We start from the raw sequence: 18,274 nt of genomic DNA, 5'->3' as shown, positions 1-18,274 counted from the left end.
CTGCACTGTCTTAATCGCTACCGACAATACTACGGTAGTGTGTTACATAAACCGACAAGGCGGCACCAGATCCCATCCATTGAACCGTTCAGCCATGCGAATCTGGAATTGGTGCATAAGGAGAAGTATATTCCTGACAGCCATACACGTTGCAGGACTAGACAACACGGTCGCAGACTCTCTGAGCAGATTGTTCAGCACCTCACACGAGCGGGAGTTGGACAAAGAAACCAGGGACGACCTGTCTCAGTTCTGGGGTCTCCCCACGATCGATCTCTTCACAACGAAGGACAATTCGGCCTGCCCCAGTTTCTGCAGCAGAGCGGGTCTGGGTGCCAACTCTCTCGGAGATGCTTTTGCAAGGACGTGGAAAGGGGCACTACTTTATATGTTCCCGCCGTTTCCAATGCTGACACGGGTACTATCAAAGATCCAGATGGATTGATCAGATTGCATTTTGATAGCTCCCAGGTGGCCCAGACAGCCTTGGTTCGCCCATGCACTTCGACTATCGAACCGGGACTACATCAAACTCAGACCGACACCGAAGCTCCTGACACGGAGCAATGGCAGACTTAGACATCCAGACATACAAACCCTGAAGTTGACAGCATGGAGGATAATTCCCCTTCACAATTGCAGGGCATCACAGTAGATAAGATCTTACTAGCCTCTCGAAAACCCTCTACTAGGAGATCGCAGATGTATAAATGGAAGAGATTTACTCATTATGCACATCAAAAGAGCTTTCAGCCCGATTCGTGCAACATCGACGATATACTTCAATACTTACTTGTTCTATACTGAAAGGACTTAAAACTGTCATCAATCAGAGTTCATCTCGCAGCCATCTCTTCTTTCCATCACAGTGTCGACGGGTTCTCAGTGTTCTCCCACCCTGTAATGAGAACATTTTTAAAGGGTTTAAAGAATATCTTACCATCAACAAGACACATAGTCCCTACTTGGAGCCTATCTGTGGTTCTAAAGGCACTTACAGGGAAACCTTTCAAACCATTGGCCACAATTGACCTCAGGCTACTATCATTTAAAGTCACATTTTTAGTCACTATAACATCAGCTCGACGTGCGAGTGAACTCACAGCCTTAAGGGTGGACCCACCTTATCTTAACTTCCATAAGGAAAAGGTGGTACTTAGAACTGATTTAGCTTTCCTTCCTAAGGTTGTATCCACCTTTCATAACTCGCAAGATATTGTGTTACCAGCTTTTCCCCCTAATCAACTCCACTGGAGTCCACTTTACACATGCTGGATGTTAGAAGACCATTGGCTTTTTACAAATCCAGAACAGAAACTTTTAGACAAACAAAACAACTGTTTGTGTGTTATGGTGAGCCAAGGAAGGGTCTCCCTGTGTCATGTCAGCGCTTGTCACGCTGGATAACCCAGACTATTGAACTGGCATACACTTTAGGTGGGCTGTGTCTCTCTGAAACTCTCTCGGCCCATTCTACAAGAGCAATGGCTACATCTGTAGCTTTTCGTAGAGCAGTGCCGTTACATGACGTATGTAAAGCAGCAACGTGGTCTGCTCCATCCACGTTCATAAGACATTACAACCTTGATGTTCGAGCAAGACAGGACTGTTCCTTCGGTAGAGCAGTTCTTTCTGAAGTATTCAGATGACACACCAACCCACCTCCAAGGTAGGTCAGCTTGCTAATCGCCCATATGTGTGATGCACAGAGACCACGAAGAAGAAATGCAGGTTGCTTACCTGTAACTGTAGTTCTTCTAGTGGTCATCTATGCATTCACACAACCCACCCGTCATCCCCTCTTGGTGGTGTGTTTATTATGTTTTTCTTTCTTGCACTCTGTTCTCAGGGTATTCTCTGATGTTTCAGGCACTTTTAAATATATTATTAGGTTATGTTTAGGGGGTCACAATGTCGGACTCCTGTAAACTGGCCTTTGGGCGGGAACCACGTGCACGTGCGCAGTGGCGTCGGGGTGGTTCCCGCCTAAAACGTTATACTAAGCTATTGGAGGTTCCGATTCAGGTCTCAGCGCGGGCGCAGAGCCCATATGTGTGAATGCATAGATGACCACTCGACCTGCATTTCCACTATTTAATACTACTGTCTATATACTCAACTATCTTTAGTCTTATTAAATTATCCACTTCTCTCATATATCACTATACTCCTCACAGAATCATATACACATTCCTTAATTACTCCTTCACTCTCTCTACCCCACTTCTACCCTTCACTTCACAGGATCCTAACCCATACCCAAGCACAACTGTCTTTCTGTCAACCCAGACTATATATAGAGAGAGAGCTACATTTCTACAGCTTCTCCTCCTCTCACACAGCCAGTCCAAGCACTTCCCCGCTACTATCCGATTAGCACTCAGGCATTCACACACCCCTTACGAACCCAACCTGTGAATACGAATTGTAAGTATATTGAGGCCTACTTACTTCCTGGAACTTTATGCATAATATAAACAACAACTTGTCAGACATTTACATTTAATGTATAATAGGCAGCTGAACATCACAGCCACACATTGTCTTAGTGTTATATATACATTTATTTATTTATTGCATATTTGTTTATTTATTACATATACTGCCGAACAGCCTAGGCGCTCTGGGCAGTTTACAACAAAAACCATAATATGGCAGTCCAATTTAAAACGTTAAAAATCACAAAAAACAGAATAAGTTACAGTCCAGGGAAGGCTTGTTTAAAAAGATATATTTTTAGGAGGAGTTTAAAAGATATTACATTTCTGCCTCTCAATCTGCACAAGGGAGGGTTTTCCAGAGGGTGGGGGCCGCTACAGAGAAGGCCTGCTGTAAAGGTTCTTCATGACGACATTCTCTTCATAGAATCATAGAATAGTGGAGTTGGAAGGGGCCTATAAGGCTATCGAGTCCAACCCCCTCATGTCAGAATGACAAACAGGGCGTCCTCTAAAGATCATGAGTGTCGCCTGGGTGTATAGAGATCTTCAGCAAGGGTGGGGGGGAATTCCTAAGAGGGGCAAAAAACACACACCAAACAACCCAATGAGAATTGAGCATGCTCAGTGGCCACTTGTTGCGGAGTATCTTTTGGGGTGTGGAGATGAAAGACTGGCAGGGGAGGAAAACAGAATAAAATGTACGGGAATAGGGCCAGGTTAGCTGCCTGGATCTCTGAACAGGAGCACGGCACACTACAACAATTTTTGTGTCCTATTTGTGCACAAAAAACACAAAAGGTGAAAGCAGCAAATAAAAGTACTTTAAAAGCTTGAGCAAATAGAAAGGTTGCTCGCTCAACACCTCCTCGTGCTTTCCCTCTCTTTCTCACGCACACACACACACACTCCTCTGAATCAAACCGGAAACTTTCTAGGGCTTCGAGAAGATGCTTTCTAAATTGTGTGTTTATTTTTATCCTGCATTGAGTGTAGGTGTTGTTGTGTAAGACACCTTTTCACAAGACTGTGCATTATATTAGCATGACAATGGCCGTCCAAGCTCTTAAGATTCATCTTGAACTTTTTCACTGTCCCAACAGTTGCCCTGTAAAAGCAGTGTTGTTTTTATCACAGAGTACCTTGGCTTGTCTTTCTTCTAGGTACTACTTCATCAAACATGTTCCACCACTAACAGAAGAACAGCTTAATCGGAAGCCTGCTCTTCCACTGAAAACAAGAAGCACACCAGAATTCTCATTAGTTCTAGACTTGGTAAGGAACATATTAGCACGCACTACTGAGTGAATATTCTACTATTGTGGAATTCACATGCTTTACAAATTGCAGTCGGGAGGACTTTATTTCAGGGAACGCATTTTTGCCAACTCTCTGCTAAGTTTTCTCATTTTCTTAATTCTTTGTAGGATGAAACACTAGTCCACTGTAGTCTAAACGAACTGGAAGATGCTGCACTCACGTTTCCAGTCCTTTTCCAAGATGTTATTTACCAGGTAATCAAAACCATGTTCCGGTGAAGTATAAACCTGGTCGTATGAATTAAGCGGGTGAACACTTATCATGCACTTGGTATCTTCTTGCCCGCCTAAAACAATTAAGTGGTATTGGTTACATACTATGAAATTTAGTCAGGCAAGTTGTCAGATAGTAAATGTATTACAGCACACTACAAAATTAGATGCAAAAGACTTGTAAAATTACTCAGTTGTAAAGATCTCAACCATTTCCTAATGGTTGAAGGATTCCTCTTAGCTGTATTTTTGCCTAGCAGTTTTCTTCTTGCCAGCAGATAAAGGAAAAAACCACTGGAATTTTAAATGCTTATTTTACAAGAGAAGAATTTTCTACAGACATCCTTGCATGAGAAAACCAATCCATGCTAGTTAAACACTCCATTCTGAAGGGGAAAAGTAAATTCAGAGCCTGGGGATAACTTGGTTTCAGGAGCAAATCCACCTCTTCTTTCCTAGTTAGGTGCTTCTTTTGCAAAAAGAGTTGCTTTTGTTGATGGAGACTGGCAGATTTCTAGCTGTTGGTTGTACTTCACAACATATTCTTAGCTTCCATCTACTGTGCATCCAACAATTCTCCGGTGAAGAACAGGGGAAGGAGGAGGAGGAGGTGTGTTCTAGCAACTGCCAAAGATGCTGCACTGACCCCAGCTGTTGTTCTCAGGTCCCTATTGTGTGATGTACCTGGGAGTAGCAACAGCTTCCCTCCATGTAGTTCGCACGATATTGGACCCCTCTGTAGTATCTTTGGAGAATGACATCAGGCACCTTAAATGGACACTTGTCCAGGTATTTTACCCTAATTTTAAAACTTGTACTTTGTATTTTGTTTTATTTAGGCTCCTTCAAAATTCTGAACCTTAAAATGGGATCTTCCAAAAACAAACAAACTTTGGTTTCTTCTGTCTTATTTGGTGATGGCAGTGTTCAGATTCCTTTTGGACCACATGAAATAGGAAGATTCAGTTAACTGTTTTGGATAGTAAAATAAACGGCTGAAAAATGGATGATGCTGGTGGTGGGTTTTTTGGTGGTTGTTTTTTTAACAACTGGAATGTGTTCTGACTTTTTTGTCAGTGGTACATCTTACTGAGAATAGCTAAGCAGCAAACTCTGTTTTATGAGGTTTCTTTTATATAAATATTGCTTTTTTAAAAGAATATTTTTTTATTATTATTATTTATTTATATAGCACCATCGATGTACATGGCGCTGTACAGATTATACACAGTAAATAGCAAGACCCTGCCACATAGGCTTACAATCTAATAAAGTTGTAGTAAACAATAAGGAGGGAAAGAGAGTGCAAACAGATATACACAAATACTTTTGTGTATATCTCAAGTGATACAATGCGCTAAGACACGTTTAATTCTCTTGAAGATTAAATGTTAGAGTTTGCATTTGACAGACCCCAAATCTTGCCTGGAATATGTTCTTGATTTCTTGGCAGCTATTTGTTTTCATGGTGGCTGTTAAATACAGAGCAAGGCACCATACAATTTAACTTTTGCAAGTTTAGGGAGTGTTAGTGACCTCTAATCCTCAACATTTACTTCTTATTCTCATTAATTGCTTTCCCAGAATAAACAGGTTTATTTAATTAATTTATTTGTTGACCGGGGCTGGTTACAGGGAGCAGAGAACTCCCCTGTTAAAACAGCTCCACTGGCTTCCAGTCTGTTTCCGGGCACAATTCAAAGTGCTGGTTATGACCTATAAAGCTCTATATGGTTCGGGTCCAGGTTATTTGGAAGAACGTATTCTTCCTTATGAGCCTGCCCGTGTTTTGAGATCTTCTGGAGAAGCCGTTCTCTCAGTCCCACCTTCTTCACAGGCACGCTTGGTGGGAACATGGGAGAGGGCCTTCTTGGTGGCTGCTCCGGTGCTCTGGAACTCTCTTCCCGGGAAGCTAGGCTGGCTCCCTCCTTGATGGGCTTTCGGAAGCAGGCTAAAACTGTTTTGTTCAAGCAGGCCTTTGGAGAATAATCCAGCCCTCCATCTATGTTAATGTCTTATAATTTTGTTGTGTGTTTTTTAATTGTTTATGGTTTTGTTTCCCTCCCCCCCCCCAATGAATATTTTAAACTTTGTAAGGCCGCCTTGAGGCCCAGCATTGGGCAAAAGGCGGGATACAAATAAATATAATAATAGTAATAATAATAATTTATATACTGCTGAATATAGTAAGAACTGCAGCTGTGAAAGTTCCAGAATCAGTCCTAATCCATTGGATTTCAAGCCAAACTTTCACTTGGAAGTAGATTTATTGTTACCTGTGAATCTGATTTCCAAGTATATATGTTTGGAATAGGAGTCTTTGGGCCTGTTCAGTCAACTTACTTAGCCATGGTTAGGCCGCTAACCCTTTTTGCAGCAAAGGGTTAGTGAGAGTGTTTAAACTGTGGTTATGTAGCCACCATGATTAGGAATGATTCACACGACATACTGTACTAAGCCATAATGCTGAGCTCAAAATGGTTTAGCGTGTCATCTCAACAGAGTCACAGTCATCTAAGTCTAGAACAGAGGTAAGCAACCGTGGGCAGTCTGGAGGCCATTTTTGCCCCCCTTGGCACCCCCAACCCTGTTAGGTTGAACTGGGAGGGATTTTTTTTTTAAAAAAAAAGCATTTGCAAGCTAAACTTGCCCATGTTAGCACTACAAAGCACCTTTATGTTGTTTATGAAAGCATTTAAAACTGGAGGCAGTGGGAACCACACTGGGAGTGGTAGGGTGGGAAGAATGCAGTTCGTAGTCCGTATGTTGACCACCTGTGGTTTATAGACAGAAACAAGAAGCTCACTTCTGCCCTGGAGTGGTATGTCATCTTTTTGAATTTTCATTCTTCAACATACACATCCCATGTTCCCCCAGGATATCATTTAAACTTCCCTTGTACTTCTTCTGATAATAGAGAAGTAAATGTAAAGAAAATGATCAGAGGTCTAGAAACAAAGCCCTATGAAGAGAGACTGAAAGAACTGAGCATGTTTAGCCTGGAGAAGAGAAGATTGAGGGGAGACATGATAGCACTCTTCAAATACTTAAAAGGTTGTCACACAGAGGAGGGCCAGGATCTCTTCTCGATCCTCCCAGAGAGCAGGACACGGAATAACGGGCTCAAGTTAAAGGAAGCCAGATTCCGGCTGGACATCAGGAAAAACTTCCTGACTGTTAGAGCAGTGCGACGGTGGAATCAGCTACCTAGGGAGGTGGTGGGCTCTCCCACACTAGAGGTATTCAAGAGGCAGCTGGACAAGCATCTGTCAGGGATGCTTTAGGGTGGATTCCTGCATTGAGCAGGGGGTTGGACTCGATGGCCTTGTAGGCCCCTTCCAACTCTGCTATCCTATGATTCTATGAAAGGGCTAGGAAGCATGAGTGTATTTTTTTATGTAGTACCTTGTACTCCCATTAAATTAATACCTGTAGTGTCGTCTTCATATTTTTGTTAGTCTCTAAAACACCATTGAATCAAATTTCAAAAGTGTAGCTATGTTAGTCTCTTGCAGTAAAACAAACAAGAGGCTATGACACCTTGAAGGTTAATACATTTATTGCAGCAAGAGTTTATGCAGCCTAGAGGCCATCTCATTTGTTGCATCATGCTTTTAGAACTAACTTGTTACAGATAATAACAATGATGATTAAATGTGGTGGTATTGATGCATTCCGCTACGGTAGCCAAGCATATCCAGAAGGAAAGGTTCAGGTGGTTACTATATTCTGGTAAGTATTATTGGGGCAGTGTAAGTTCCCATTCTTACCTTTTACCATCTCTTTGTGCTAACTGCTAGGGCCAGTGTTGGGTGTACTGAGTCTAGGCAGCAGTATGTTGGGTTTAAATTCTGTCACAAAGCGCAGTAGATACTTCTTGTCACGTGTGTTCTGTCTGATTTGCCTCTCGGCGTGACGGTGAAGGCAAATCATGGTAATTATACATTGGTAACTGAACAATACTGTAGACATCTTCATACAGCAAGGAGGACGGTGGAAGCCTGGCGTTCTTGCCTTTGCTCTGTTATCAGGGGGTGTAGAATAAACTAAGCTAAAATCGTTTATATTTTATCACTTACAGTAAAGTTTAACTAAACATTACTTTTGGTTTGGAAGCGCTGTAGACATAAGTATCCTAATGAAATAACAGCTGTCTGTCTAGAGTTAAGATTTTTTTAATCTTAAAAAAATTAAGGGACTTTTACTCTGTATTGATAATTTGCCACACATCATAGTGACAGCAAGCATAACAAAACTTTCTTGTAGATTACGTGAAAGAAATGACTGGACGGGGAGCTTGACTGTCATACTTTGCAGCCAAATAATGCATTGTTTATTCCCTTAGGTGGCAGCCATTATTCAGTACCTACTTGAGTACATCTGACTTGAAACGGAACTTGCAAGGGTCTTGGGGAAGGAATGCCTATTTCCTAATTGTTCATTAGATTTCCATCCTTCCTTCTTACAACACCTGTGACTTTTCAAAGTATACTGGCCAAAAGTAGCCAGCATCCCACCAAAACAGTGGACATTTGTGCCTTGCTCTGAAACACTCTTTTTCAAGGGTGGGTTTGAGAAGGAGGACAGAGCCTGAGTCTGCGTAGCTGAGGAGGGCTTATGCTTGCCTTCTGATCTGTCCTGCTACAGAGATATTCTACAAGGATAAAACTGATGACTTTCTGATGGAAGATATAAAGTTCAACTATGAATAGAAGCTGACTATATAAAATAAAATTGCTTGGAACCGTGAGCTTTGTGTAACAAAAGCTAATTTTTTGGATAATTGTCTGGTACAATTGACATTGTATCCACCACAAAAAATCATGCTACAAATTATTGCTGGGGGTTCTTTTTTATATTTCCAGTTATACAAGCATATAGTAACTAGAATTTTACCAATGTCCTCCATTGCCATTTCTTGTTCATGCATTACTAAATATCAGAAATGCTATATTATAAATTCATACTGCTGTGTAAATAACTGATTTATTGAACAATGTCTCCCACATATAGTTTCAGAAGTCTGTGTCATTTGCAGCAAAACATCTTTATATATTGTGTATTTAAATAATCTTTTCCTCTCATTCTAGGTTTATGTGCGATTAAGACCATTCTTCAGAGAATTCTTGGAACGTATGTCCCAAATCTACGAGGTAATGTGACTTGCCTAGAGCTTGTGTGTGTTCCTTCCAGAACTTCAAACTTCAGTAGTAGAGCAGTTAATAATAGTCTCCTCTTTCATTTGTAGATCATTCTTTTTACTGCTTCTAAGAAGGTGTATGCAGACAAGCTGCTGAACATCCTAGACCCTAAAAAGCAACTAGTCAGGTAAGCTTGACCATAGAGCAGCAGGTGTTATTTTTTGTTTAATCAGAATTACACTATAATTATAATGTAAAACAATTCCATTTCATTATTATAGCACTCTGAAAACACAAATGTTCAATTGCCAACATGTAATGGAGCTAAAAACCTGACAACAGACTTGCTTAAAAATCTCTCTTGAAACCTTTAAAATGTTACACGTGTGTATGAATGTTTAATCAAATCACATATTTTCACCAACAGTACAACTATGACATCTGCAACAAAACATTGCAGTATATGCTCATCCTAAACCCCCAGCAAGAATGTTTCTGTTCACAATTCCGATCTGCCAGCCAGGCTCTCCTCCAAAATGCTATAAGCAATTTGGTCAGCAGCAGGCAACCAAAATCGAGTAGAGGTGGCCGGTTATCTAGGATTGGATGAGTTACCTGTGATTGGAGATAGCAGTGTGAATTCCCCTGCACAGTGCTTAGGGGTCAGGGAGAACAGTGGGGATTGGGGAAGGGCCATCGCTCAGCGGTGACAGAGCACCTGCTCTGGAAGCAGAAGGTCCCAGTTCCCAGCATCTCCAGGTAGGGGTGGAAAAGCTGCTGGCTGAAACCCTGGGAGAGCTGCTGCCAGTCAGTTTTGGCAATCCTGGGCTAGATGAACCAATTGTCTCACTCCATACAGAGTGTGTGTGTGTGTGTGTATGTGTATATATGTGTATGAATGAATAAATATATAGTGCACTCAGATCGTCCTAGTACCTGTCAGCTGGGAAGCAAAATGGGGATACCTACAAATAAGGTAGCAGTTTCCACTCTGTTGGGAAACTCCTTAGGTGTTAGTTGGAAAAAGAAAACAGAATACTGTGGGAGGGTGAATTGGCTGCTGGAGTCCCTAACAGCTTAGCATATTTCATAGAAAGTGGCATCAGCATGCTAGCATGAGCCCCAAGGTATGCGGAAGTGTAAAGCATTAGAAAACAAAAACCTAGAAAGGAGCATCAAGCAAACAAATCCCCAAAACAGCTCAGTGATGAATGGCCATGTTTAGTGGTCTCCATGGCATGTTGAATGTCAGTTGTGTAAAAAAAAAAACACAAGGGTGGGGTGACAGGTGGTTGATATTGAGCTTCGAAAGCTCACAGTTGAGACTTGATTAACTTTCAGTGACAGGATCTTTTGTAAAACAACAACCACAACCTTTGCCGTTCCTTATTATTTTTCTTCCATAGTAATAGCACAATGCTGCATCTCCTGGTCAAATAGGTTCTTCTTTTTGAGTTCAATCCATCCAAAGTTTATTGTACTAGCCAATCTTTGGTTTTCTGTATGATGTTTGTTTTTTAAATGATTTCTGTTATGAAGTCCAGATGGTGCATCTGACACATGTTTCTTGGGTAAATAAAAATTAACTGAATTTATTGAATGCTGTTAATCTTGCGCTGCAGAGTATTTAAATACTGGTTTTCAACAAACAAAAATCCCTTTGCTAAGTTTCAGATATTGATTGTGGTTGCACAAAAACAAAATACAAAGATTGCCCTTTAATAAAAAGATTATTATTAAAACCAAACTGATCAAAATAGAGGGGGGGAAATTAAAAGCAACATTTTAATACGCCTTTCTCTATATTTAACCTAAATGTATCAATTTTAACTAACTGCAGGCATCGACTTTTCCGTGAGCATTGTGTTTGTGTACAAGGAAACTATATAAAGGATTTAAATATCCTTGGTAGAGATCTCTCAAAAACTATCATTATTGACAATTCACCACAAGCCTTTGCCTATCAGGTGAGTGTGTTTTCTGGAGTTAATTTTCAATTCTCGAATTAAACAAGAATTTTAAAAAATGTGTTGACACAATATCATCTGTAGTTTTAACAAGTAAAACACAAGTCTATGAATAGGGGGAAACAATACCTTATATTTTGTGATATTCACCATAAAACACATACAATTATTTGCACTGTGGAGGCCACTTTGTTACTAGGATATTTAAAGATAACTACTAACAAATATATTTGAGTAAAATTATGTGATTGAATCAGAACCATGACATCACTGTGTTTGTGAAATTGTCTTCAACCTTTATTAGTTCTGCACACACACACACACACCTACATCCAAGTCAGGATTGAAGGACAAGTAGTCTGAGCACCAAGCAAAAAATCTAGTCAATCAGTTCAGTTTATTGCATATAACCACAAGGTCCATGCAATTTTGCAACAGAAAGAAAATGATTGAATGAGGCACTGAAATCAATTCATCGTGTGCACAATCTACAGCAACAGTTTTTAGGACCTTCACTCTCTAATTTTTTTTAGCAGCCACTGTGAATAAGGCAACAAGCAAAAAAACAAAATCTCTAAAATGAAATACCACTGCTACATTTTTGCATATTTGATATTTTGTTATGGAGAAGTATATAATGCTTTTTATAGACAAGTGTTAATGTGATCCATTGGGATAGATAGAACTTGTGTTAAATTTATTATGGCTGTAATCTGTAGTGAGGCAACATATGCACTGAGGTTTCTAACTACTCTCATCAGTTTTCATCCCCGGCCCACTGCTTTTCACACTTTAAAGAGCAGTTGGGTTCATGGAGGATTTGCTGAAAAGGAAATTCATAGTAAGATTGCAAGGTATAATTACCCTGCTGATCTCTTTCCAGAACTTCTTGCACAACTTTTAACTTTCCCTTGATTTTTTTTTCTTAATTTTTAGCTTTCAAATGGAATTCCTATAGAGAGCTGGTTCATGGATAAAAATGACAATGAACTCCTAAAATTGATTCCTTTTCTGGAGAAACTTGTAGAACTGGTATGTATTTCAGTGATTGATCTTTTGATATACATTTTCCTCTTAAATCATAACAGGATTACATCTATACTGGCCCTCTGTGGCTTTCTGGGAAAATTCAGGATATTGATGTTGACCTAAAAACACTTTCTTAGTGGCTTGGAACCATTAGACTCTTCTCTCTCCCTTATATATCATTGCAGTTTCTATGAACTGTCCAACAATACATATGAACAAAATCCCAATCAGTCATTGGATTCTATACAGAAGATGTTTAGTGCATACAAGAAATCATCTGTGTGCATGAAAATTCTGCATAGAAATCGTTAGGCATAACATAGGCCATATTTGCACAAAACAATAAACCAGAATTCCATGGAATTGTAGCTGTTAGCATACATGAACAAGTGTGCTAGTGCACACTGCTCAGTCACTCTTGCTTGACTCCTCTCATCAACGAAAGTGACTTCAGTAACCAGTTAGTCACCAGGAGGAAAATGCTTAGTGTTGTGTCTGAATGTGAATCCATGGCTTGACACTTCCCCACAACCAGGAATTGCATGCCAACTTGGAGCAACAAACTAGAGCCATGTTCGGACGAAGACATGATAGCCCATGATGGACTGTCCTGCTGCAGTCCTCCCGCTTGAGGAGCAAAAATACTGGGGCTTTGCAAGATTGGGACGAAACTTCACACATAGCCTCTCCTCGATCCAACATCAAAACACCGTGCAATTACACCCAGGGGCAGGAAAATCCAATGTACATCAAAAAGGGGGTGACACAAAGAAAACTTTGGAAAATAGCAAAAATAAAGAAAATCGCCAAAAATACAAAATGGTGCAGGTATGAATTTGTGCAAATTCGTGCACAATTTCAAATTTGCATGAATTCACACATGCATGATTGTACACTTTAGGTTATGGGGGAAATGTGTGGTTTTGGCAGTTTTTGTTTATTTTCCAAAGCTTTATTTGTGCCACCATCTATTTGGTGTACCTGGGATTTTTCCTCCCTTGGTGAATCAGTTGCATCCTGGCTAAGGGAGATTGCCTGTGAAGTATAGTCCCAATCCTGCAAACTGACAAGGATTTAGAGTGGCAGCAGCCATATGATCCTGTCTTGCTGCTTGAGTTTGTAGGTGAGCAAATTAACCCACAAACAACACAATAACCCACAGTGGGTTAAATAACCCCTAATGGAGAGCGTGGGTTATCAGAATGGGCTATTTCTGGAAAATAACCCATCATGGGTTAAAAAATTCCAACAGATGATGCAATAACTCACAATGGGTTAAATAATCCACGATGGGTTATTTAACCCATTGCGGGTTATTGTGTCATCTGAACCCAGTCTAGGAGTTTTGGTTTGGACATAGCATTAAACATTTTCCTCCTGTTGAGTTCCTGGTTAATGAAGCCACTCCATCTGGCAGGAAGACTTAAGTGGGACTGATGGGCAGCATGCACTAGCACATTTGCTCATGAGCGGTAAGACAGGATTCTTTGCAATTCTGGCTAATTCATGGCCATTGAGTAAAAGTATGATCCACGGAATCTTAAAAGCTGTGGGTAGGCCAGAAACATAGAATTTCTAATTTTGGTTCCAGGCCTAGCATGGGCAGTCCCTATTTGTTGGCTCCCACTTTTTTCTTCCTCTGCACTAGAGAGCAAAGTTACTTTACAGGTTGTCATAATAAAATTAATTGCAAATAGAGTTGCTTATAACACGTAATAGATAGAAGTTGTTGTTTTTGCTTTGTTTCCTCCTCTCTAGAATGAAGATGTTCGACCTCACATCAGAGACAGATTTCGCTTGCACGACTTACTGCCCCCTGATTAAACACCAAACCTTTGCCAGACCTCTGAAGGGGAAGGAAATGCAGGCCCCCCTTTTTTTTCTTTTTGGACTAAAACAAAAACATTGCCATTACTGTTGAAATTTTTGCATTTTTGTACCCTGTCTCACTTTTCTTATCTCTGATGCCCAACAGTAATCAAGGGTTACAGAAGAACTTTCTATATCGCCAAATGGAATACATACAGTACAATACAGTAGGTAGGCTAGAACAGAAGCGTCTTTAGAACTAGTGCAACTCCAATAATTTTTTTTATGTACAGGACATCTGCCGTTTATAAAGAATTCTGTTTCTGCCACCAGCAGTTTGATCTATAAAAACACAGGATTTTATGAAATAACAGAGATTGAAAATGGACTCTTATTTTCTCTCTGTTTGGTGCTCTCTAAGTGGGTTTGTAGCCACTTCGTGTTACTTTTAAGATTCTCATTTCAACAGGAATGGCCAGTAAATGTGTTTTTTTTTTAATTATTTTCCTGTTAAGGTTTATAACCTTTTTACATTTTTGACCTGTATTAGATTTTAGAATTTCATTATGCATTCCTTTTAGTTGAAGCGGCTTCATAGTTTTCTGGGAATAGCCAAGTTTTATTAGTTTTTTATTATACAATTGAATGGCCATTTTCCTGCTTTGTCTGCCTGCATACTGTATATTTGTTTAAAAATATTATCTAGTTTTATTCCATGTAAGTTTCATTTAGAAATCTACGTTTATATATATATATATATTTTGTTTCTGTAATATTCTACTGTAGTGGAAATCTTTTCAAAAAAATCAAGAGACTGGCTAGATAAGAAGAAATATAAGAATTACTAATATTCAGAATATTTAAACCATTGTGATGGCATGTACTCTGGACAGACTATCTCTTACGGTGGTACACATGGCTCATGGACAAGGATCAATACCTCGGAGTCAACTGTGCATGAATCCTTGAGGAGAGCTTGCTTGGTCTATTGCAATTCAGTTACTGCTGCCTTCAGTGTCCTCCAAGAATGAAGTATTGTGGAGAGCAGTTGAGTATTTGAAACTGTCTTGCATGAGTGGGTCCCACTGCTATGCAGTTTCTTACAATCAATTCTAAACTTGTGTAGCAGTGGTGGTGCCACTACAGTAACTATGCATAACCCTGTGGTCCAGTACACTCCTTTGCCACCAGTGCAGCTGATATGCTATCATAGTGGTTTTCTATGCTATATGGAAATGGTTTTCAAGCCTTGGTTCTAATGCAGCTTGTACAAGAGGCTGATATTTTTTTAATGGAGTGTAATCTCCTTTTTAGGAGGATTTTTATGGAAGGGAAAAATTTGTAAAAGTTAGTAAGCTTTGCCTCTAAACTGCATTAACGTGCCACAGGCTCGGGCTGTTTTTGTGTAAAGGATGTTGCAGAATGGCACTTTTTCTAAAGAGAAGTTTGATATTTTGTATGCTTGTTAAAGAAAGTACAGTATTGGAAATTAAAGGTGGACAACTGATAATTGAGAAGTATGTCAATTAATTTTTTATGTATATTACCTGTTTACTTGTACAAATTTATTGTACAAATTACACGCAGCTTCATTTTCAAATGAGTCCTTAAAATAAGGAAAATCTTTTTAGGAAAACATTTAATTTTTGTATTTTTTGATTTTCAAAGGCATGAGTTATGTCAACTTTTTCCAATGTATTAATGAAGATTTTAACTTTTCATCAGGTTGAGTGTTTTCTTACTATATTATCTGTTGTATATGTAGCTAGCACATTGTGTCACTGAACTGTTAAAAAAAAGTTAGCATGTAGAGCAAGCCTGCTTTATGGAAAACATTATTCATTTAAAACAAAATTATGGTGGATTTTCTGCAAAACCAACCAACCAACCATGAAAAGCATTTGTTATCCAGAATGCTGACTTCTTTGTACTTAAAGAAAGGTATTTTGCTTGCAGGAAAATGCTACAGATTCATTTTAATGAGAATCTTTGAAATGTATTTATCTTTAGGGCATCTCGACATCTTAACGCTGTTTGTCTTAACGTCTTTATTGAAATAAAATGTACATAGTTACACATACACACACACACATATATATATAGTGTGTGTGTTTGTGTGTGTCTGTGTGTGTGTGTGTGTGTTTGCACAGCAGTGATCCCTGTAACCACTCCCTCCCTGTTTTGCTAATAGGTATATAGATACATTTGGTTTTAAAAACATGTTTAAATTTTCCTCATAAACCTTTGAAAAAGAGCTATATTAGGAGCAGTAAGGAAATATTCTTGACTAGTTTTAGATTTATCCTTTACTTTAAAAAATAACAGATAAACTAATGATCAGTCAAGAATATCTCCTTACTGTTCCTAATGATGAGGATAGCCAGCCCATGGCTCTCTTTTTCAGTGGTCTCCAGGAGGGGGCACCCCGCTCACTCTTTTTTTGAGCAAACTGGAGTAGAAAAACCAGTACAAAAGACTGTGCAGGTACACCTCCCCCTGGCTGAGTTTCTTCAGCTTGGAAAATATCAGCTGGAAGTTGGAAAAGAGAAGCATAATAATGGGAGCTAAGGTGGGAATCCTTTTGAAATGCAAAAGGTACTTGCCTTAGTGAAATGTGTGTGCAGAGAGAGAGAGAGAGGAAGTGTGAGCGTGATTCTACATTACCATAAGAGTTTGCTATGCTGTATTAAGAGATTATTTTCTGCAGTTCACAAATAAGTAAATTCAATATAGTAAACCCCGCGCTGAATAAAATAATGGATGGACATTTCTCTATGGCTTGAAGAAAAACTGTACAGCATCCTTTTAAAGTATGTTTTTAAAGCATTTGTGCATTTTCATTAAAAAAAATTATTACAAACCAGATGGTTTTAGTTAAACTGACACATTGCATATTACAAACCTACCTGTTCTGTGATTTCTAATCACTGAAAAGAGAGAAGAAGAAAAAATGTGAGCTTTAACAATGTGGATTATTAGAAATGTAGGGAAATTAACAGTCCTATATAGGACAACCGAATCAACCGTTGCAGGCTGCTCTGTAAATACATATTAAAGTATCATTTTGTAATTTGGTGCAAGTCTGATTTTTAACTTCCATTGTCCCATGTAAAAATGCTTGTATGATGCTTGTAAATGTCATACAATGCAACCTGATGGGCATGGTTGGGTATTTCTCTTGGGTTCTAAACAAGAGGGTAAGAAGTATTCCTTTTTAGTGAAGTGTTATCTATGACGTAGGACAAATCAATATTCTGTGAAGAATCATGAAACTTTTATTCCAATGTTTAACCCAGCTGAATTCTTACTTGTGTCATAAAATGTTCAGAGTTGTGCAGGTTTTCCACAACCTAGTTTAAAAGTAAAAAGTTGCTGATTGTTCCTCCTTGCCATAGAAATCTCTCTGTGGGAATGTTAGGAACACAAGGACATCCTATCCAAGGTTTTGGTTTAAAAGCAACAATTCCAGAGGAAGCTTGGATCCAGCAATGTTCTCCTGCAAACAAAATAATTTCTTCCGGCCACAGGAGGCATGTAATCAGGGGAAGCATTTCCACTATGGAATGGAAGAGGATGGAATCCTTGATGGTTCCCTCCTCTCTTTGCAGCTGCCTAAACCCCTCAAAACTCTGCTCTGGGTGGCTGAGAGACCCTTTAGGACAGTGGGGGAGACACCATTGGGAGCTACAGGAGGAAATCTGTGAAAATTTCACCCCCTCCTCTTGCTGGCAGGAGCATTCTGAGAGGAACTCTGCCCACGGGATGTACCACCGAAAGAATGAAACCCTGGATCCAGCCTAGTAGTTCCATTCAGACGTCACACCAAGTAATGGTTTGAGCTTCCAAATGTAAAGGAAAGCCATGGCTTAAAGCTGCAAGTTTCCATTTACTGGGCTACATTTGATTCTCAGGGCGTTTTTTCTCTCTCCTTATGAACCTGAGTATATGGTTTCTGATCCTCTACACTTTTAGTCCTATTAGATTTTGTCTAATTTGGCATGGTCAATATCTAGGTAGTTCATAAGCAGTTAAAATTGAGCTCTAATGTGTACGGGCTTAGCCAGCATGCAACCATAAGCCTTTTTATTTTCATTTTTCCCCTGTGGTTGGCCACATAGTATGTAACGAATGCTTCCAGCCATTGTCCTCAATGGCTTGATCCAAGCAGGTAGGCCCAGGCCTCCATTTTCTTCTTTGCTTCGTTTCTGTATTGAGCACTCCATTTCAATTCTCCCCTTTAAATCTCTGTTCTTCATTTATTTATTTATTTATTTATTACATTTCTATACCGCCCAATAACCGAAGCTCTCTGGGCGGTTCACAAAAACTTCAGTGTCTTCCATGGTTCTGCATACATT

The 18,274-nt window shown here is 39.6% G+C and overlaps 1 protein-coding gene across 1 annotated transcript in view; it reads left to right on the top strand.

Annotated features, from left to right (window-relative positions):
- CTDSPL2 (CTD small phosphatase like 2) overlaps positions 1-16,986 on the top strand; it is a 56,469-nt gene extending 39,483 nt beyond the window's left edge. The window contains exons 7-13 of the mRNA XM_063142760.1: positions 3,602-3,713; positions 3,866-3,952; positions 9,061-9,123; positions 9,219-9,298; positions 10,952-11,078; positions 12,015-12,110; positions 13,866-16,986. Coding sequence (XP_062998830.1) covers positions 3,602-3,713; positions 3,866-3,952; positions 9,061-9,123; positions 9,219-9,298; positions 10,952-11,078; positions 12,015-12,110; positions 13,866-13,931 — 631 coding nt within the window. The 3' untranslated portion in view covers positions 13,932-16,986. The remainder of the gene's footprint in view (positions 1-3,601; positions 3,714-3,865; positions 3,953-9,060; positions 9,124-9,218; positions 9,299-10,951; positions 11,079-12,014; positions 12,111-13,865) is intronic.
- The last annotated feature ends 1,288 nt before the right edge of the window (positions 16,987-18,274 follow it).

Source organism: Elgaria multicarinata, chromosome 16 (genome assembly GCF_023053635.1).
Source record: "Elgaria multicarinata webbii isolate HBS135686 ecotype San Diego chromosome 16, rElgMul1.1.pri, whole genome shotgun sequence".
NCBI classification, from domain to species: domain Eukaryota; kingdom Metazoa; phylum Chordata; class Lepidosauria; order Squamata; family Anguidae; genus Elgaria; species Elgaria multicarinata.
This window is presented reverse-complemented; position numbering and strand designations above follow the sequence as displayed.